This window comes from Aythya ferina (genome assembly GCF_964211825.1).
Source record: "Aythya ferina genome assembly, chromosome: 2".
NCBI lineage: Eukaryota > Metazoa > Chordata > Aves > Anseriformes > Anatidae > Aythya > Aythya ferina.
In genome coordinates, this window is record NC_140297.1 from 131,289,102 (window position 1) to 131,309,842 (window position 20,741).

The window sequence follows — 20,741 nt, forward strand, 5'->3', positions numbered from 1 at the left end:
AGCTGCTGGAAGGCAAAAGGATGCTGCCTGACCTTTGCTCTTTCATTGTAATGGTAGCAGCTACCCTCCAGCTTTTACAGACACTGCAATAGGACAGCAGTTATTTCTTGGTTTTATAGGTGCAGCCAATGAGGGACCAAAACGTGAAGAGAGCATTAAAAATCAGGAGGAAAACCAGAAAATAGCAAATAGTCAGTGCTGGCCTTGATGTGCAAGGTTTGTTCCCTTGGCTAGCCTGCACCTGAGCTGCACCTCAGTCACTGCCTGTCAGAACTGAAGACCAGAGATTGGTACCTCCCAGCTGCTGCAAACACAAGAAGGAGCAGGAATTTCTCTCCTTCTGGCTCCACATGGGGTGGGTAGAACAATGAACCCAACAAGGGTAGAGAAACCTTCCCAAAAGTAAATTTCTAATGGCACAAATTGTATAAGCAGTATTCTAGAAAAGCTCTCAGAGGAGGTGGTACGCCCAAATTGCTGCACAAAGGTGGCCCTTCACGAAGAGGTGAAGGAGAAGCCCACATCCACGTGTCCCTGTGCTCCTGGCTGGTGCCCAGTGCATCCTGACTCCCTCTGCCAGTCGATGTGCATAACTTCCCTCTCGTGGGCCACAAGGCTGAAATTTTTTGCTTTGCTTCTCTGGTACCTAGCATTGTAATTGACATACAGCTCCTCTGCTACATTTGAAGTCTTTCCTCCCAAGCATGCAAGACCACCATGGATTTGTATCAAATTGTAAAGAAGCACTGGATATGGTCACGAGCAATCTTATTTCTGTTTCACTTTTCTATCTCTGTTTCAATCTCCTCAATTTCTTTGACTAACAAACATTTAAAAGAACAGTTTACGTTCCGATGCTTTCATTGTGCTTTTCAGCCCCATACACTTTGAATGGGAAAGGTAGGGCACGTTTCAAACTTCTTAAGTAGAACTTGGCAACCAAACCAAGGAGCTGCCCTAATGATCAGCTAATTAGTGTCTCTCATTATTTTCAGACACCTTTTTTTAAGCTTATTGGCCTGACAAAGCCATATGCTAGAATACTTCTATTCAGAAATTTATAAATACTTCTATTTCAGAAATATGACAGTGCAAACTTTGTACAGAAAAACTTCAGCTTTCATTTTCCCTTCAGACAATTTTCACCTTTCTTAGATCCTGCTTAATCACGCAGAGCTTATGCTAATTTCTGCCTGAAAAAAGGTCTCTAGCTAGTTATTGAATTTCATGCAAGAAACCAACCTCATCTTCTGTAAGAGATGGATCTTCCTCCCGAGACTTGTAAGACATCGAACTATGCCTCTGTAAAAAAGGAAGTAAGAAAGAAAAAAAAAAAGGCTCATTACCAGTCAACAGCGTGGAACCTGCAATAAAACCCTCACATTACAATCAATACATTGTATTTTATGGTCATTTGCTCACTAGTTCCATTTTATGGAGCTAATATCCAGCGTACATCTCTGGAGATAACAGCCCTGAGGTTAGTAGAGCTTTTTAATGTATCTGCTCTTGTGCTGACCTAAAAGGGGCAAAAATAATGTAATGGTTAAAACAATCTCTGCTGCGCTGTACCCCTGCCTTTAAACTTCCAATGAAGTAAAGTGTCTGCAGAGGCTTTTGAACAATTAAAAGCGAGGTGCTGTGAAACACTAGCCAGCCTTCTGCTTGATTTTCAGATACACTCCTAGATTACAAAAGAACTCACTGAGCTGGAGCCTTCCTTACGATTACTGTCCTTCCTTCAGCGAGGTCTGGAAGCTCTGCAAGGCAGCGACATTTTCCTCCACCACAAATTGTAGCAACTATGCCGAGGTGCACTCACAACCTTCAAAGCTCAATATGAGCCAGCAATGTGTGCTTGCAGCCCAGAAAGCCAACCATATCCTGGGCTGCATCAAAAGCAGCATGGCCAGCAGGGCGAGGGAGGTGATTGTCCCCCTCTGCTCTGCTCTTGTGAGACCCCACCTGGAGTGCTGTGATCTGCTCTGGGGCCCCCAACAGCAGAAGGACATGGAAGTATTAGAGTTAGTCCAGAGGAGGGCCATGAGGATGATCAAGGAGCTGGAACACGTCTCCTGTGCAGACAGGCTGAGGGAGCTGGGGTTGTTCAGCCTGGAGAAGAGAAGGCCCTGGGGAGACCTTACAGCAGCCTGCCAGTACCTAAAGGGGACCTACAGGAAAGCTGGGGAGGGACGCTGAGTCAGGGGGAATGGATTTAAACTAAAAGAGGGGAGATTTAGATCAGATACAGGAAAGAAATTCTTTACTATGAGGATGGTGAGGCCCTGGCATAGGTTGCCCAGAGAAGCTGTGGATGCCCCATGCCTGGAGGTGTTCAAGGCCAGGCTGGATGGGGCTTTGGGCAACCTGGTCTGGTGGGAGGTGTCGCTGCCCATGGCAGAGGGTTGGAACTGGGTGGTCTCTAAGGTCCCTTCCACCCCAAACCTTTCTGTGATGCTGTGATTCTGTGACTTTTATGTCAAGCAGGGCCCTGGCTACCTCACAGCAGATGTACAAGTCCTCCTCACCAGGGCAAGCAGACCTTGCCGAACTCCTGCCCCACATTTTGGAGTTTTATGCAAAATTTCCACTTAAAATATTTCAGACCTCCTCCAGTACAGACCAAGATGGAGAAGTAGAGCTATTTTTAGCACAGTCAATTAAATATTGCTTCCAGAAATGTATAAGACATACAAGATATATTCATTTATTTATTTATTTATTTATTTTCCATAAAGACTCATTACAACAGATTCCTTCCTCCTTTCATTTTTCTTGGTGGTTTAATTCTGAAAAATTCCAAACTTCAGGCTCCTCATGCAGGTCTCAGGAAGACTCTGACCCAATGCACTCTGAATCCTACTCCTGGTGGAGCTTCCTTTAGGCCTACCATCTTTAACTTCTGTCTTGCTGGCTGGAAAATCTACGCTTTAACCTGTAGTTTGCTCACTCACCAATTAAAAAAAGAAGTTCAAATGCATTTTGGTGTAGCCTTTTATTGAATCTGCAATACTACAGATGCTCAGTTTATTTGTTCTCGTTTGCGGGACATGTTTTGTCTTGAGGAGTAAGTTTTTAGTGTCAGCTTTGACCATTAAAACAAATATGTGCTAGAAAGAATCTGCAGTGATGTTATTTTCTCTAATCAGTGTGTTTGTAAGCACCGTGTGCCAGGATCCCTTCTACCGTTTCCCAGTCCAGTATTGAGAAACATCCCCAAGTACTGACAGTCCTGTCTGTTTCCCTGGTACACAGCGTCCTTTCTTCTAAATGTGGAAACTGTGACACATTGATTTTGAAGGATATCATCATCTTGGAAACAGAAGAAAATACTTGCTCCTAAACACCTTGTACCTAGCAATTTTATAAATTACATTTGAAGCCTCAACACAAACAGAACAAGTTCTTATTTTCTTTCCACTTTCCTTTTGTTCCTCAACAGCACTGGATTTTTTGCTCATTGGCTTGGCTGTTGCTCCTGACTCAGGCATCAGAACAAGAACACCATTCTCCTCGGGTGCATTTGCGAGAGATGCTTTGCCCGTCCTCAAGCTGTGAAAGTCTGAAACCAGATGGGCAGCAGCCAAATGTACACACAGAGAACATTTTTACCAGTGTTCCTGGATTTTCTCACTCTGGAAAGTCCTGGATGAAAAAGAGGATCTGTACTGCTGTATCTGTATCTGGAACGCTGACCAAGCAGTGTGCTTCTTCTGGATCCAGCAGGCATTACCTGGGGGCACACCTCTGCTGGTAATGAAACAGTGCCAGGCTCAACCTGTCGCACCAGAACTCCTCTTCATGCTGTTAAACTCTGGAGCAGTCTCAGGCTTGGCCAGCCTTGCTCCCTCCCAAACATGACAGGAAGCAAGAAGAGACACCTATGGAGTCTGTTTAACTAAAAGAGTTACAAATCTAAAATACATTTCCATAAACATCTTGTTCTTGGTTGCCACATCTGAAAAAAAACAGGCATTGCTGTGCATTGTGTGAAGAAGCAGAATACAGGGAAAAAATTATCATCGCCACAACAGAAAAACAATCCTGCAACCACCTCCACGTACAATGCTGACAATAATGACATTTATATATTCAATCAATTACCATTTCCAACTCTGCTGCAGCTGTAGCTCTCAAGGACAGGACAGGCACATGCCTCAATGCATAATGCATGTACCTAGCAGAGGACTTTGGAAGGAGCTGACGCTGCTGAGGCTTAACTCAGGATGACTTTAGCTCTGAATAAATTTTAATTAGACAAACACCTTTTTTTCTGGCACTTAGGGGACTGCATGTGTCATTTCTTGATTAATCCTTCAAAACCGGAACCATTTTAATCAATTCCCAGTCCTTGCAGTCACTGACATTGTATACACGGTGTGCTGGGGAGCTACTGAGCAGCAAATGCGTTTCCTTTGTATCAGTGACAGGGAAATACAATGATTTTCTGGAAGTCTTTTCACACCTGGTAGGGAAAATGTCATTAGTACTGAAAGCTGCTTCTCTAAAAGATTAATTAGAAATTACATGTGGCCAGAATTTGGAGGGAGAGAAGTGTTGATGAATTATTATCGACAGACATACCTTAATTTACTAGTTAACAAGCTCATTATTTTTAAGAATGTGCACTGAAGAGTCTGGATAAACAATTTTTAGATTTTAAGTAGCCTTCCCTTTGTTCACATCGATACTCTAGGGCTTTATAAATTACATGGTTAATCAGTTTTTTAACAAGGTATTTTTCTGCCCTCTGCCTGGATTACTGAAGTACTTCAAACAAGAGAACAAACAGAAGCAAGTAACAATACCTCAGCTTTCCTATGATTTTTCAGGTATATATTTACATTAAAATGTTCCATCACACCTGAAGGATTTTTGGAAATTTTCATGAATACCTAATATTATTTCATGACTCAGACTCCAAAATTATATTAACCTGTTAAAATCACAGTTCTATTCTTCACAATTACAAATTATTTCATCAAGTTCTGAAAAATGTGAACTTAACAATTTGTGACAACTCTGTGCAGTGATTCAAAAGCATTCTTGCAATTAATTCCGGTGAAAAACTAAGACTGGTAAAACAACTTGTTGAAAATGTCATTGCTCTGTTTTTCAAGGATTTCACCACTAATTTGTCCCTAGGCTGGGAGAAAGAATAAGCCACTGAGAAAACACAACTTTTGGCTGTGATTTTACCAGGTAGAAGTTCATTACTCTGTTCATGTGTGACAAACAGAATTCAACAAGTATAAAATCTACAGGTTGATAAAGTCTTTGCAGCTTTTATGGCTGGCTTAATGGAGATTAGTACTTATTTTTTGTGATCCTTTTTACATAGGAATTGCTGAATATCAGCTACAAGACCAAAAGTAGATCTTATGTTTCAAAAGTCTTCAACTTCATTCTCTCTCTCTTTTTCTGTTCCTATTATCTCCTACAGAGGGAGACCAGATGAAACTTCGAGCAGATGCATAAGATGCAGTTAAGTGGCCCAACAGAAGAGAGACGTCTAAAACTAAGGCACCTAGCAAAAATGCCTCACTCTTCCATCCACAAATCTAGGTTTTACTAGAAAAAAACAAGCGCAAGATTCTGAACGATATATGGTTGTTAACAAAAGCACTGGATACCTATTTTAATTTCTCCTACAAGTATAATACCATTGGATAAAGAAGCAGAGGCTTCCTATGTAACTTCTGGATAATATTTGAGAAAAGATTTATGAACAGCATGCTGCAAGGATCCTACATGTAGGTTCCAAAAACATGAATACATGTTTTTACTAAAGTGTAATGCTGTACCATGATTTTTCCTATTTCTATATTTTACAGTCTTGCATCGATTTGAGTGTGCTTTTACTTTTTTTTTTTTTCTCCATTTCTTGCCATTTTTTTGTTATTTAAAAAATATTCCTCTGCCCTGTGTGTTCTGTAGTGATTGTCTGTCTGTTTGACAAAGACAAGTAGTATTTACCTTCTCTGGTTCACTTGCTCCTTCTGTTCCTTCTCCTTCTTCCACTTCATTTTCTTGCACGTTCTCATTTTCGTCAAGAAGTTTCATGGGTACTGGAGGGGGAAGCTCATCTTCTACATCTGGTGTGTTGTCAAGAGGGCTTTCTGAATTAGCACTTTGGCGACTTTTTTTATTTCGGTCTACAGACGCGTATTCTGCTGATTCAATTCTGCACTCAGGAGTCTGATCCTGACCTTCAGATGCCATCAGTGAAGCTGCTGACTTTCTGTTGCAGCTTCTTTCCATGTTGGCTGCTGCTCCAACATCTTTGATTTCCTTCACAGTTTCATACAAGCAGTCCTCAACTATGTTCTCTTGAGAGGAGCTGTCTTTTAAGACTTCGTAAGGCCCTTCCATTCCAAGACCTTGATCATTTTCTGCATTTCTAGCTGAGATGATGGTTTCCATGGTATTGTTAGGGGGAATACTGGGTAGCTCCCGGCTCTGGTGACATTTTATGGATTTTCCAAGACTGTCTTGTGGATCTAGCAGATCAGAGACAGATGTTTGTACTTCTTCATAAGGTTGGATACAGGCAGTTGTACTGTCCTCTGAGAGCACTAGAGAAAATTATAAAGAAGTATTTAAAACAACTGCATGACTAAGAAAGCTGAATGCAATTTGGTACTCTCTACATTACTCTGTTTCTGTGTCTTATTAAAAAGAATAAATGACAGTAATGCCTGGAAATGCCTAGTAGTCATCATGTTTTCAGTTTAGAAAAAGCTTTCAGTTACAGAGCTTTCTGCACTCAACTGTTAAAATGTCATTCTGACAACATCTTAAATGCTTTGTGCACCCCCAAATTGCTTTACAGAGCAACGGTATTCACAATAAAGACAGGTTGGGTGGGCAGGTGCAGGCAGGCACTTACGTTCAGCTGGCTTATACTTGAATTGGTTATGTTGAATGCTTGCAGACTGTTCAATAGTTTCAGATGGGGAACACTGCTGGGAAGCCTCAAACCAATTGCATTCAAAATATCTTGTGGGATTTTCCTCTTCCCATTTCCTCATCCTTTGTAATCAAAAAAGAAGGCTGTCCTGCCTTCTCCCTGCCCAGCCCTCACCTTGTTCAACACACTGGCCAAATTCTCCTCTGAATCACACCTTGCCCAGGCTTGTTAAGTCAGCTGCACTGCACGCCACACCAGGAGCTCCTTATTGGAAGGCTGTGCCGTACTTTTCCTAGTCTCACACCACATAATGTAGGTTGACAACCTACTAACAAGCCAGCCATATGCACAAAAGAGACAAGTAGACTTCAGAAAGTAGTGTTAGGCAGAACATGTTATTTTAAGTAGCAGAAGTGGGCCACATGTCACTGTCACAAAGAGAGTATCAGGGACTGAAATTTATGGGACCTCTCATCTTACAGTGCACACGTGTGACATTTACCTGCATTCAGGGATGTATACGTGGGTACATACAAGCATGTTTCGGATAGTACATGATGTGTTACTTTATGAGACACCATTTCTTTGAAAAATCACTTCTGGACAGCTTTACAGTACAGTTCCTATGGTGTTCTCTTGGAATAATCTACCTATTCTTCCATTTCCTTTAGTGTGTTTGACATCATGACAACAAGTGCTGCTGAAGCAACCAGTGCCACTAATTTGGTGGTTGTCACATATGCTTCTCTACCTTCAGCACTGGACATGCAGACTCACACAACAGCTCCTTTAGGAGCTGTAACCTGACAGAAAAACTCAAGTTGGAATTTCAGGCATGAGATGGTAATCATTGTCTGAATGGGAAACATGAGGAGAAGAAAGGGAAAACATCTTTCTCCATTTGCTTGCCTCCTGCACCTTGAGAGGAAAAAGTCACATTCAAGGTGTCCTGTTCACTCCTCAGGATGCCTGCAGACTTCCTGAGGAACTTCAGGACCAGCCTGGGGAAGCTGGAACATTTTCCCTTTCTGGCCTTGGCCCTCAGGGACTTCTGTGCTCTTCAAAGAGCTTAGTACAGACAAGCAGCCACCAACAAAACTCTGACAAGTTGGGCAAAAGAAAAAATAATACATTTGATGGTGCTTGGACTCGATGATCTAGAGGTCTCTTCCAACATAGAAATTCTGTGTGATTCTGTGATTCTCCCATAGCCCTGCCCCTGCTTAAAAGGCAAACAGCAAAATAACTTTTAACAAAAAGAATATTTAAAACATAAAATAAGAAATTAAAGCAAATTGTTTCCTCTTCTGTGAAAGGGTTGCTACGCAAATTGTAAGCTGAGTAGTATCTGACAGTCTAAAACCTGTCTGATAGTTGACAGCATGCCTTTCAGGAGCAGCTTCTGACAGCTGAATGTGTGGTGACTGGTGGCAAGCAGAAACGCTTCCCCCTTTCCAGAGGGCTTTTCCTTGTGCACTGAGCCACTCAGAAATGTGAGCGTACCCAAATGCAACAAGTCAATGTACAGGAGCTGTGATGAACCACAAAAACAAAGTTTAGAAATTCCTTTGGTCACTTGTCTCCGAGGGGTAAAGATTTAATAGCTCAACCTCCAGCTTCACAGTTAGGTTGGAGGAGAGCTGGGAGGAGGGTATGCAGCCCCCGGTGCCACGGTGAGCATTTGGCTCCCAGCAGCGCTGAACCCAGAGCACGTTTTATTTTTAGGTGCAGCTGAGCAAAATATTTTCCAGTGATACTTGACTTTCAATGTATGTGAATCACTTTGAGTGCTCAGCAAAGCAAAGACTGAGAAAAAAAAGGAAGCGTTGCTCACCCTCGCCATTGCTGAGAGCCCCGTTCTGCTCGCTGCTGGGGGGTGGCTCCGTGGCCGAGCTCGTGATGGAGTGGCTGAACACCTCCTTCTCAGAAGGCTGCAACACAAAGCAGTGGGATTTAATCAACACATGGTCAGAACGCATGTTTGCATGAACAGAATCACAATGAATTTCATTCCCATCTCAGGAGAGAGACTGACTCGCATGCATCACTGGCAGGAGGGTAAAATCAGGCTGATTATACTCAAACAGATATTTATGTGTTTACAGATGTTAAAAAAAAACAAATCTAAGTGTGTCCAGGGTGGTCTCCCTTCCAGACTTTATGGTAATAGAAATTACCAAAGCTTCAACCAGTGAGAAGACAACAGCTGACAAATGGGTAAACTGCACTTGCACTGCAACCCGAAAGAATGAAAAAGCAGGAGATACGGAGCGACAACACAAAATGCAAATTATTGAGATCAGCAGAAGTTGTCTTCCTTTTCCTGTCCTGAAACTTTTAAAATTTCCTGTGCTTAACAGTCTCTAAGCTTCTGATCTGTTTTTCAGCCTGCAGTATTTTGCAAGGGGCGTGATGCAAACCAACCCCGAGACGACACAAGCTGCCAGGAATAAACACTTACCACGTTCATCAGATTTTCATGATCTCCATTCTGATGTTTGGACTTCTTTTCCCTTAATGAAGAGGCAACACAAAAAGTTACTCCAGATTACACTATTCCACAAATGCCAATCATTAATAGCTTTTACACACCTGCGGGGAGCAGAACTGTGATTCACCACAATATTACAAATTTCATAACTGAAAATTATTACAGGGACAGGTAAGGTTTCTGTGTAAGGTCACCAGCAAGATAGGGTGGTGATGAACATATCTGAAGAGGTACAGCAAACACACACAACCTTTTTTCTTGTTTAAGGAAAGATCACAAGAAGCAGCAGAAGACACCCACAAAATTCATTCTACTTCCACTCAGGATACTAGTTATAATTAACAATAACCACGAGCAGCTCAAGAAGGCCTACAGATTACATAGCAGCAGAGACTTTTCAAGATGAATGCTGCTTCAATTGTACTTCATGGGGCTACCGGTATGGATCGAATTTCCCATTTCTACCGTTTTGGAAATAAAACTCTCATTCTGGCAGGTGTCTCCTAGGCAGGACAGACACTTGTAGGATCCTACCCTTTAGAGAGGCTGAACTCGAAGTCAGCAGTGTTTGTGACTCGGCCTCTTGCAGCTCCCTTGGTTTTTAGCTCTCTTCTCTCTGTGAAGGCCTGACAGATCATATCTACCACTGTGGGGTGAGTGCAGGTTGCCTGGCTCCCTCTCAGCAGGGCTGAGCCTCAATGTTTTGAAAGAGCCTTGAAATTTGAATGAACAAAGTCAGTAGAAGGGCTTGTACTTGTGCAATCTCTTGTGGAGAAGAAAATAAGGATGGTATAAGCACAAACCATTAATTAATAGCACTGTCTGATTCTTAATCATTTTGGTCTGGATCAATTCCCTGGTCTCCAAGAACAGCCAAAGCAAAGCTGCAATACATAGAAATTATTTTCCTTTCCTTTCCTTTTTGCCTATGCTTTTCTGTCCTGTTCAGCCCACTTCACTTTCTCAATTGATAACAGGTTATAGAAACTTTCACTTCCAGATCTTTCTGCAAAAATTCCTGTTCTCTCAGAAAGCCTGGCGAGACCAATGGTCCAAATGCCAAGTTAAGAATACAGTACTACATGTGTGTGCTGGAGGGAGGAAGGCATCTTGTGAGGAGGGCATCCTGCAGAAAGACAGAGGGGAGGACAGCAGCTGCTGCTTTACCTGCTTCATCTCACTGCACCACATGCTAAAACAGAGGCATAGGAACACAGCTGATGCCTTTTCCTCAGCAGAGACCAGCACTAACATGCTGCTCCTGTCCTGCAAACCCCTGGGGACAGTGGATCTTCGCAGAAGACCTCTGCTGGTATGGATCTCCCTCCCAGGTGACACCAAGATTTGCAGCCCTTCCTCTCCCTTTTCCCTGCTCAGATCAGCTCTCCCTCATGGTTTGTAACATAGCTTTGCCACATGTGCAGTTTTTCAGAGGGAGAAAGCAAAATTTTTTTGCTTTTATTTCAGCATGGGATTTTTCCCACTCCTCCAGCTAGTTATAAAGCATCATTTAATACTAACGCTGGTGTAAAGAAACTATTCAGAACAGATTATTGTCTTTAAAAATGTTTTTAGCTAATTTTTGTGTGTGTGTCTGCGTGTGTGTGATCTACACCCAGAGGAATTCACAGAGCCATGCTATGCCAAGGGGATCCAGCAGTGATGTACAGGATGGGTGGTGCTAGAGCAGAGCTGGCACTGCCACCCGGCATGGCATTGCCATCAATGTCCATGACAGCACCTAGCAAGCACTACAGCATTATTCCTTCACACCAAAAATAAATTCTTAGATTATTCCTCTACAAGAGAAAACAGTATGAACTGTTTAAATTCAGGTTTGCTCTGAAAACAGATGTTGTGCTGTCAGGCCTGAGATCCCAAATAAATTACCCCGAGGGTAAAAAGATATCGTAAGCAAACCCACAGACATGCCTGCGGGTGCAAAAGGCAGGGTAGTGTGAATTAACTTATCCCTCTGAAAATACAGAGTGACTACTTTGCATTAACTTACTACAATGTGGTAATTTATTTCTGTACCTAAGTCCTCAGTATTTCTTGCTAACTAATTCCTCAGGAAGCTAATCCATGCAGTACTTTACTTGAGAAGTGTTATTGCTTCCTAAGCTCCCAAGCCATACCTGTTGCAGCTGGAGCAGAGGAAGATGAGGAAGGTGAGGAACAGGAGTGTTGTCACAGCTGCCAGGCTTCCCCACAGGATGATGTGGACCCGTCCACTGCTGAAGAAGCCACTGTCTGGTCCCATGATACTAGCAGGAGCTGGTGTCACTTGGGGATGGAGAGGTTACTCCTTGGAGAAGGCTGGCATCTGTGCTGAACGCAGCTTCTGTTTCTGCAGAAAGAAGAACATCTTTGGAAGTTAGCACAGATTTTGAAGATAATGAATCTGACAACTCCAAATCTGACAGGAGAGGTTTTCAAAACCAGATCTTACAAAAAAACAGTTTTGACTACAAGACAGCCAGCCAAAGATATTTTCAGCTACGTTTCTGATGGTGACATAGAACAAACTTTGTCAAGTATTAACACAAGCTGTTATGTATCTACAATCTCAACATGAATAAAATGTAGTACAACATCTCCGTACTCACACTTTGAAGAAGAAAGTTTATAAATCCATTTCAGGGACCAGAGCAGTCTATTTTGCAATGTTATTTGTTAACTTCATTGAAAGGTGAGCTTTCAAAAACAACAACTTCTGCAAAGTTAACACAACATAATTGCAGCAGGACTTTACCTCCTTCCCTTGTCTCCTGCCTCCATGGGATTTGGTGTTTCAAGTACAATGATAAGAAAGTTAGATAAGATTTTAAAAGGAATAATGCAAAAATCTTTCTCACAGCAGATCAGATCTAATCTTTTAATCTGTTTCTATGTGCGATACTTATTTTCTTAATAGTTGGTCTGAAGAGTGGTCTGAAGAGTAGTAATATTGATTTTTATTTTTATTTTTTTGCTTTTCTCCAACTAAATTGACACCTAAGATAACAACTAATGAGAAAAATAGACACGATGTTTTTTAGAGCTTGAACAAACACAACTTTTGCTACAGCACAGCAGCCCCTGCAGACACTTCCTGGGTTAACAGCATTTACAATCCGTAAGTTTTGTTATTCAATATGTTCAATATTGTTAATATAACATACTGTTGACATATGGCAAAATTTAAAAAAAAAAAAAGAAAAAAGAAAAAAAGAAAAAAAAATCTTTCATTCTGCACAGCTGAAGATATCTCTTTCTGCATAATTTAAAAATAAGTAATACAATTGCAGACTTTCAGCCTTATTTTGGGATTGATAAACTCTCAGGTAGAATACAATGGTCAAGAAAGGAGTAGTTATCTTATGGGAATAAAAAAAAGCATCCCAAACATAAGACTGAATAATGACTTAAATCAACATGACTTACTTTCAAATTTTCAGCTACATTTCTGATGGTGACATAGAAAAAACCTTGTCAGACATTAATACAAAATATACTTTAATTGTATGTATATATTTTTGTTTATGCAAGTTTATGCATATCAAATATGTATGTACAAATGTATATATATTTCTACAGCACCAGAAGCACATTTTTTTAATAACAAATTCAATGTGGTACCAACATCATATCTGTATCAAAAACCACTATGTCACCATTTTGTTACTAAAATATTATGAAAAAAAAGTTTAATTTCTAGAAAAATGCCAGTCACATCAAAGGAAATCTGTTGAGTCAGCAGAATAAACAACCGAGTTATTTTACTATGTAGAAAGTAATGTTTCTGTTCCCGTGCAAAATTGGTTCATTGATTTCCATCATGCAGGATCAGACTTCCAGACACCTTCTAAAAAGAACCAATTCTAACCAATTTCTCCATGGTGAAAACAAAATTTAAGTTATTAATGATATTGCAGTAGCTTGAAGAGGTGAGAAACAAACATGGAATTTATTAATTTTTCTGAGGCATTCTAGCCATGTCCAATTTACCCTGGTTTGTATTTGTTGTGGGGAACAGAGAATATGCGGAATAATATGAAAAAAACCAAAAGATGGAGAAGTTTATGAAAGAATAAAAAAGTTGCTGGTCCTAGGAAGATAGGCTTAAAAGTGTAGTTGAGTATTTCTGGTTTGGCCAAGTAACTGGAAAGTCAGATAATCTGTAACTTTACAAAACCCATAAATACAAAGGATGGGAAGGGAGCAGCAGGTGTCACATGTTGTACAAGTGCTGGATGTGTTTTACTCATAGTTTTGAGTAGCAGTAAGTGCCCAACAGCATTTTAGTTGTCTTCTTTCTTAGTTTTCTCAATAAATAAGTATATAAATTTAGAGAACATGAATGAGGAAAAAAAATCCAGATTTTTTTCAAATATTAGGCAAAAAAAGGTAAGAAGAATAGAGATTTCAAAGTATGTTTCTGAAAACAGAAATACGTGGTTATTTTTTTTTTGGAGCAGGCATAAAGTTGTCTTGAATGATATTTACTCTGAAGAGCAATACTGTTCTCCTCTCAAAAGACTAAGCGATGTGCCAAAAGCTAACACAGCAGAAAAAGTTTCTCTACATATAAGGCTGCTGGCCTTTAAATACAGACAATATTGGAGCTAAGGAAAGCTAAGGATGCATGGTGTAAAGACACACAGGAAAGCTGCATCCCTTGAAAACTTCAGCACAGTTAGGAAGTTGTGCGATGAGCAGAAGCTTTTTAAGCTGAGCTTAAAAAGAAGTGAGATCACAGAGAGAGCCAAGGGAGAGAGATGTGTGAGTGCCAAGACGTGCAAGACTGAAGCCAGAAATGAGAAACCCCACCAGGCAGAAGCCAAATGGAGGAAAGCAAATGACCAAGGACAGAAACTGTACTTGTTCTGCAGTGAAAGGCCAAGAATGCAGACACCAAAGCTTTGACTGTAAATTGAGAGAAAAAGGTCAGAAATGGTCAAGTGCTGTGGCATTTCTAGCTCCTGGAGGAGTTTGGCATCTGTGCAAAAGGACCTGGAAGCTGCTCAACAGTTCTGCTTTAAGTACAGAACAGCAACAAGTAAATATAATACAAACAAAGCATGTATATTCACCCTGTGTTGAAGACGGCACCCTTCTCAGGTGGTGCCATCAGAGGATTCAATCCTACTGTTCAATGCCTCCCAAACTATGAGGTTAAAACAGTTTTCATTCAGGTAGGTGCATTTGACACAGGAAAGCTTCTGGAAGCTGGACAAGCACCCACCAACTACCACGACCAGCCTGGGACAGAAACCTGACAGAGGACAGTGAAAATACAACGGACTCGTCTGTTTCCGCCTGGGCACTAAAAGTTTAATGTGCGGTTAATATAATGGATTTTGGAGTTGCTTCAGAAGCTAGTTTTAAGCAGAAACTTACTTGCAATCATGACTATGGAACAATAAGCAGCTGTCAAAAATCTCCTAGACACCTGAAATGGTTAACTACTGCTTTCACAATAAAAAGTTATATCGTGCTGCCCTCTGGTGAGGCTTTCTGTTAGGGAAAAGGTATTTGTGCCTGCTGTCCTCACGGCTACGGCTCGTGTGATGGTGCTTCAGAGGTGAAAAAAACCCTGCTGCTAAGGATGGAGTTTCACAGAGTCTGTCATCTCCCTGGCTCGAAAAAATATCCTGATACTACCCTTGAAAGACTGCCAGACTTGAATAGCTTAACCTTGAGGGGAGACACCAGTGGGACAGGATAATGGTCAGCTGAACTGACTTTTTTTCAGTATGTGAAGATCTTTGAAGATGATTTCTCTAGCTGCACTCTTTCCAGAAAAAGGCAAGGGTATCTTTCTTCAGAAATCTCAAGTTACTAGTGACACCAAAGTCCCCCCCCCCAAAAAAAAAAAAAAAAAAAAAAAATAAAGACTAATAAAGACAGACCTGGGGTACCTGGATAAGAAAACTTATTTCATCTAGGGCAAAGTGCCAATGATGGCTTGCGTTCACATTTCAAAATCATTATCAGTTCAGAAAACTAATTCTTACATTATATTGAATAGAATTTCTCCTTCTTGTTGGAACTTTCTCTTGCTTTTTAGACATCAATATTTACCATTAGTGGAATCTATACAACAAATAACACCCATAGCCATTTCTTCAAAATTGCAGTTAAATGCACAATTATGTTTGTAGTTTCAGAAAGAGGGATATTTCACTACATGACCCGCACTTTTACTGTGAATAATGTGTTGTTTTTCATTACGAGTGCTGTAGGGATAAAGCACAGCTCAGGCATTTCAGAGTGAGGACAGAAGGGTACAATGTGCAAGCAATTTGAACGTGAGATATACAAAAGAGCGTGGGAAGGCTGCAATTTTTGGGAGTGCATAGAGTGAGAACGTCAGCTCATGAGGGAGCTGCTGCAAAAGCTTGGATCGAGACCTGGACTCCTTTCAAGCCTGGGGATGGCCAGATCCTGTGCATGCAGACCCGGTGGCCTGGGAGGCACAACAGGAGATGATGGCGTGTGCCCATGCCCACTGCCAGGGCTGAGGCTCTCCATGGGCACTTCTCCCACCAACCATCCCCTCAGTGTCCTCTCACTGCTTCTGGGCTTTGCCACCATTTCATTCATGTCCTGTTACAAACCATGTTAGGCCCACGTTTCAATCAGCTTCCATGGGGAAATGGGTGGGAAAAGCCAATGGCTCCGCATTTCTGGTTTCCTTAATGAATTATAGATAGATTCTAGGCAAGGGAAGAAATTGTTCTGACAACTGAGTGACTTTGGATGTGAAAACCCAAACGCGAGAGGACAGGAGAGACACTGGGATGGCTCAGGATCACAGCTCTTTGTCCTGAGCTGTCAGACCAGGAGCTTCGTGGGCCTGCCCCTGTGTTGAGCTTCCCTCTCAGGCTGCAAGACCTCCTCGCACTCACTTCTCCTGCCCACTTCTCCCATTTCCAGTACCTCCAGTTACTATGATAGCATCACTAAACTATAAAACAGTTTAGTCACATCATCTGGGTTGGAAGATCCTCTCCACCGTACTAGTGCAGACCTAGAAGGGACTGGGGAGAGTGGGGAAGAAGGCCTTGGAGGTGCGAGTATCATCATGGATGTAGCTCCCTTTATCCTTTAGTGCTGTCTGGAAGTGGCCCCTCAGTGTTTCCTTTCTGCAGCTTGCCACAGCTGGTGGACTCCTGATAGCAAAACTTCACACAATGCCCGAATTTTGGGATGCCATCAAGGCTGCACCTGCCCCTGCATGGGCAAAATAATTCGGCCAAACTTTTCACAGGTATCTACTACTGCAGATCCTGGTGTGAAGTCTGTCTGCAGGAGGCAGTGGGAGTTGTGCTCAAGATCACATCCACAGTAGTAAATTAAACATGTATGGGATAATTGTCATGTATTGGAGTCAATTGGCATGGTACAGCCTGTCTCCATAAGGTTAAACTTACTTCTTCTCCATAAAATGGTGGTTGTCCACCAACCTGCCCATCAGGAGCGGTCCCTAGCCTAAGTTAACTCCTGAGCTCTGCTTGAGATTAGTTTGGGAAAGAGCCACTGACTGCAAGCAAAAGCACACCTCTGGCTGCTCTAACTTGTTAAAAACTGATCCTTCCTATCTCAGACTGAGAATCAGAATTTAGTGGGTCCTTTTGACCTCATGCCCCTGTGCTAGAAATCCTCCTATTCTCTCAGCACTCCTACACCACAGGATGTGCCCACCTTTCTACCCAGCCTGGCTCTTCTCATTAGCTCCCAGTTCCTGTCTGTCTGCTCACTACCCACTTCTGTTTGCTGCCTGAGGCAATCACCTAATTTATAAGTAGCTAAAACAATGCTAACACAGCAATAAGCATGCATGGGTACCTAATAAAGTAAGTACAAAGACATGGAAATTTTATCAAAAAGCAAAAATTCAGATAATTCACAGGCATTTCTACATTAAAATAGATGACACTATAGAACAGCCTGAATACAAAAACATTATCCTTGCTTTAAATTGGTGCTAGGTACTTAAGAGTAATTGCACACTATTAGATGCTTCTGGAGACAACAGGCGACAGGACTGCTGTCTACACTGAGGTCCTGCTTGCAGAAACTCTCCCTACACCACCACGCTACCAGAATCAAGACTGAGGCTTCTGCAAATGCGCTGTAGAAAAGTTGTATGACCAATCTGTGCTAGTTTTTCTGCACCTGTCTTATGGTGTTTCAGCTTCTAGTTGATTATATTTAGAGCCAGTACTGAACTATGCAAACATTAAGACCAAGATCACGTTTTTCAGTGTCTAATGTATTTCACTTTTGGGGTTGGTGTGCACTAAATCAGAACAAATCCTTCCCTATGACAGATTAATGCTCTCCTAGTGCAGTTGCATTTTGAGCTACTTGGCTTGGCAGCACCCATGTAACTGGAACAGTTGAAGACAAAAAGACACGTCTTATTGCAAGCAGTCGGGAACTGCTACAGCAGACCAGATGTGCACATAATTAAGGGCTGGTCCTGAAAGCCTGATGCTGGAAGGAATTACTGACATGGACTATAGCACTGCTGTAGGCTGTCAGATGAGCCTTGCTGAGGCTGTGCGTGCCGTAAGCCTTCAAAAAAGCTCACGTTTCTGCTTTGTGAAACAGCAGAATGATGAGGTCCTGATCTAATCCCCCACTGTATCTACTTTTACAGAAATCACTGCTGGCTTATCAAAGATCTGTGTGTGCTCTACAATGCAAAAACAGACCCCAGACAAAACTGAGCAGTCCCAAACTACCAGTCACTTTTAACCCCTTTTAAGCATTAACATCCCTCAAAGAGAAACCAAGTATCTCTGAAACCATCTATCTGTGGCATCACAGAAATCATTTAAAAAGGCCTGTGTCTCAGTAAATGCTGACCTACACTGCCACCTGCACTCAACCCACCCATGCCATGTCAGACCTTGTCACCTGAAGGTCAACATATTCAAAGTTGAACTGACTTCTACATATTGCTCTCTATTCCTATTAGAATTTTAGCAATTCACAAACTCAGAGCCATCACCAAATATCTTTTCTTTCCTTACGTATTGCTCCCAATTCCACAACCTCCAGGCACAGAACATCATAAAATCTCCCTTCTGCCGCTTCCAATTCTGCATCAGAAACTTGTACCTCTGCCTCAGGTGTATTCCAGCTTGAGCAATATCACGCCGTGCTTCCTCGCTTCCCTCTGCCTGGCCTTCCTTCTGCTGCTCACTTCTTCACAGCCTGCCTCCCCTGTGAAGCTCCCGTTTCCCAACCCTCCCTATGCTCCCAGTGGTCCTAATTGCACACAAGCCTGCATCGTAGGCATTTCCTCCTCCTCAGAAAGACATTCTGGAAAGCAGCAAAAATCAAGACAGTTACATGAACAATTAGCACATGAATTCAAGAACTTGCTTCAAGTCAGCAGAATAATTTCTATAAAAATGGTGGAGAAGTTTAGAAAATAATAGATTTTATTATTCAGAAAACAAGAGCAAGGTTTTCTAGCAGACTGTAGAACTGGATTTTCAAAGGAGGGTGAGCATAATTGTATGTGAATGTGACTGTGTCCCAGCAAAGTAGAGCCTGCAACCAGGGGTTAATAAATGTGCATAATTACACACCTAACTTGTCACGTAGCTAGCACTGTTATTTGCCACATCCACAAGGTCTTTCTGTGTATAAGCCATACGCTCACAAATCTCTGCCGAAAGTATCTGATGTTATAAATCAGGTCTTACACCAACGTGATTTTAAACTAACAGCCTAGAGCTCACAAATTCATGCCAGGGTGGGTGACAACATTACTCCTGTGTCACTGATAAGAGAACTACCCGTTACCAGCCCTGCAAACCCCCAGCACAAGCTGGGACAAACCAGTGCTGAGGACAGAGCTTTCAAGCACAGAGCCCTGGCAGCTGCTGGGGAAGAAACTGATAATGAAGCCTCTGTGAAACAGCTCGCAGGAACTATACTGCATATTTTCTCCAGGCTTTAGCAGCCAAGTAATGACTGTCTTGAATGCTCCAGCAGAAAAGCTTTATCTGATGAGTGACCATGCCAAAGACTACAGCTTAATTGTAGCATATTATTCTCTTTCCCACACCCCCACACTATCCCATATTGCTTTCTGGCTGCAGTGAGGTAATTAGACCATGATTACTGCATACTTTAGAGCATATAGAAATGAAAGCTGTCTTTGTGATTTTTTTTCCAGCTCTGACACTATTATTCCTAAAAGCTTTGCTTTTCCGGGAACTGGATGTTATTTCTTATTAAACACGGCCTGTTTATAATTGTACTTTGCTGGTTATAATTCTACCATGCCAAGTGCCCTTTTAGCCTTTGCAGTGCAACAACCCTCTACATGAAGTGGTTTGATCAAACCTTTTGCAAACTCAGGTAATAATAATGGAAATGGAACTAACTCAGAACGTAGGCACACACAGAGACTGCCTCCGCGACCTGACCTAAAAGACCTCTAAACTCCATGTCAGTCTTATCCATTTTTCAAACTGATGTCCCAGTCAGGCCCATGAAACACAATGGAGAGACAGTACTTTTCCAGAGGCTACCTCCGACTTCCAAAAGACCCTGAACTTTTAAAGATATGGGAGCTCGCAAAATATGCACTAGCAAAACACAATGCTCTGATTGTCTGTGATGAAATGCTGCCACAGAAGTGGGATACTTTTTAAAGAAAGGCTACTTCATAAGGGTGGATTTCAACTTATCACAGAATCACAGAATCACAGAATTTTCTAGGTTGGAAGAGACCTCAAGGTCATCGAGTCCAACCTCCAACCTAACGCTAACATGTGTGTTTAAATCTCTAAAACCAGGCTTCTGCTCACTCAGACACTATCTAAATGATCCGGGCTGAGAGGTCTCACCTCCTATACTTATCACAGGAGGACATTAGATGACTTTCAGTGACTACATGTAGATGCTTAACTTTTACATTGGTAAAATTTTAGTACATATAATGAAATTAACTATACCTAAACTGAGAAATTTTAAAAATGCCTCGTACCAAAATGTTTGGGTATTAGGGCCTTTTAATACGACATGAGTGAGATCCCCCCCAAACTGAAACATACCAAAATAATTCCAGTTTTGAAAAACCTAAACAAAATAATTTTTAAACTAAAAAGCCCACATCACTTAGTGCCAACACTAGCATGTAGTTTAAAACTTGGAAAGAAAGGAGTGTTCCAGGGAAGCCAAGGGGAAGTCCATGGAGGTAAAGCACAAATTCCATAAGAAGGGCTTGTTATATTTAAGATTAAATAATCTCAAAGAAAAAGAAATTAGTGAGAATTGAGCTGTGTAATACCCTGCAGTATTAGAAGTAGCAGTCAGTCATTTAGCTTA

General features: G+C 41.7%; 1 protein-coding gene across 9 annotated transcripts in view; it reads right to left on the reverse strand.

The window, feature by feature from the left end:
* Positions 1-20,741, reverse strand: part of PAG1 (phosphoprotein membrane anchor with glycosphingolipid microdomains 1) — a 108,917-nt gene that overhangs the window by 10,197 nt on the left and 77,979 nt on the right. For 8 of the 9 annotated variants that reach the window (XM_084511225.1, XM_084511232.1, XM_084511226.1 and 5 more), the window contains 5 exons: positions 11,540-11,751; positions 9,372-9,423; positions 8,745-8,841; positions 5,977-6,575; positions 1,243-1,302 (listed from right to left, as the gene is read on the reverse strand). In XM_084511225.1, the coding sequence (XP_084367351.1) occupies positions 1,243-1,302; positions 5,977-6,575; positions 8,745-8,841; positions 9,372-9,423; positions 11,540-11,664 (933 nt within the window). In that variant the 5' untranslated portion in view covers positions 11,665-11,751. Of the gene's footprint in view, positions 1-1,242; positions 1,303-5,976; positions 6,576-8,744; positions 8,842-9,371; positions 9,424-11,539; positions 11,752-18,515; positions 18,633-20,741 lie in introns of those variants that run through there. The other variant, XM_084511233.1, reaches the window with a different exon arrangement.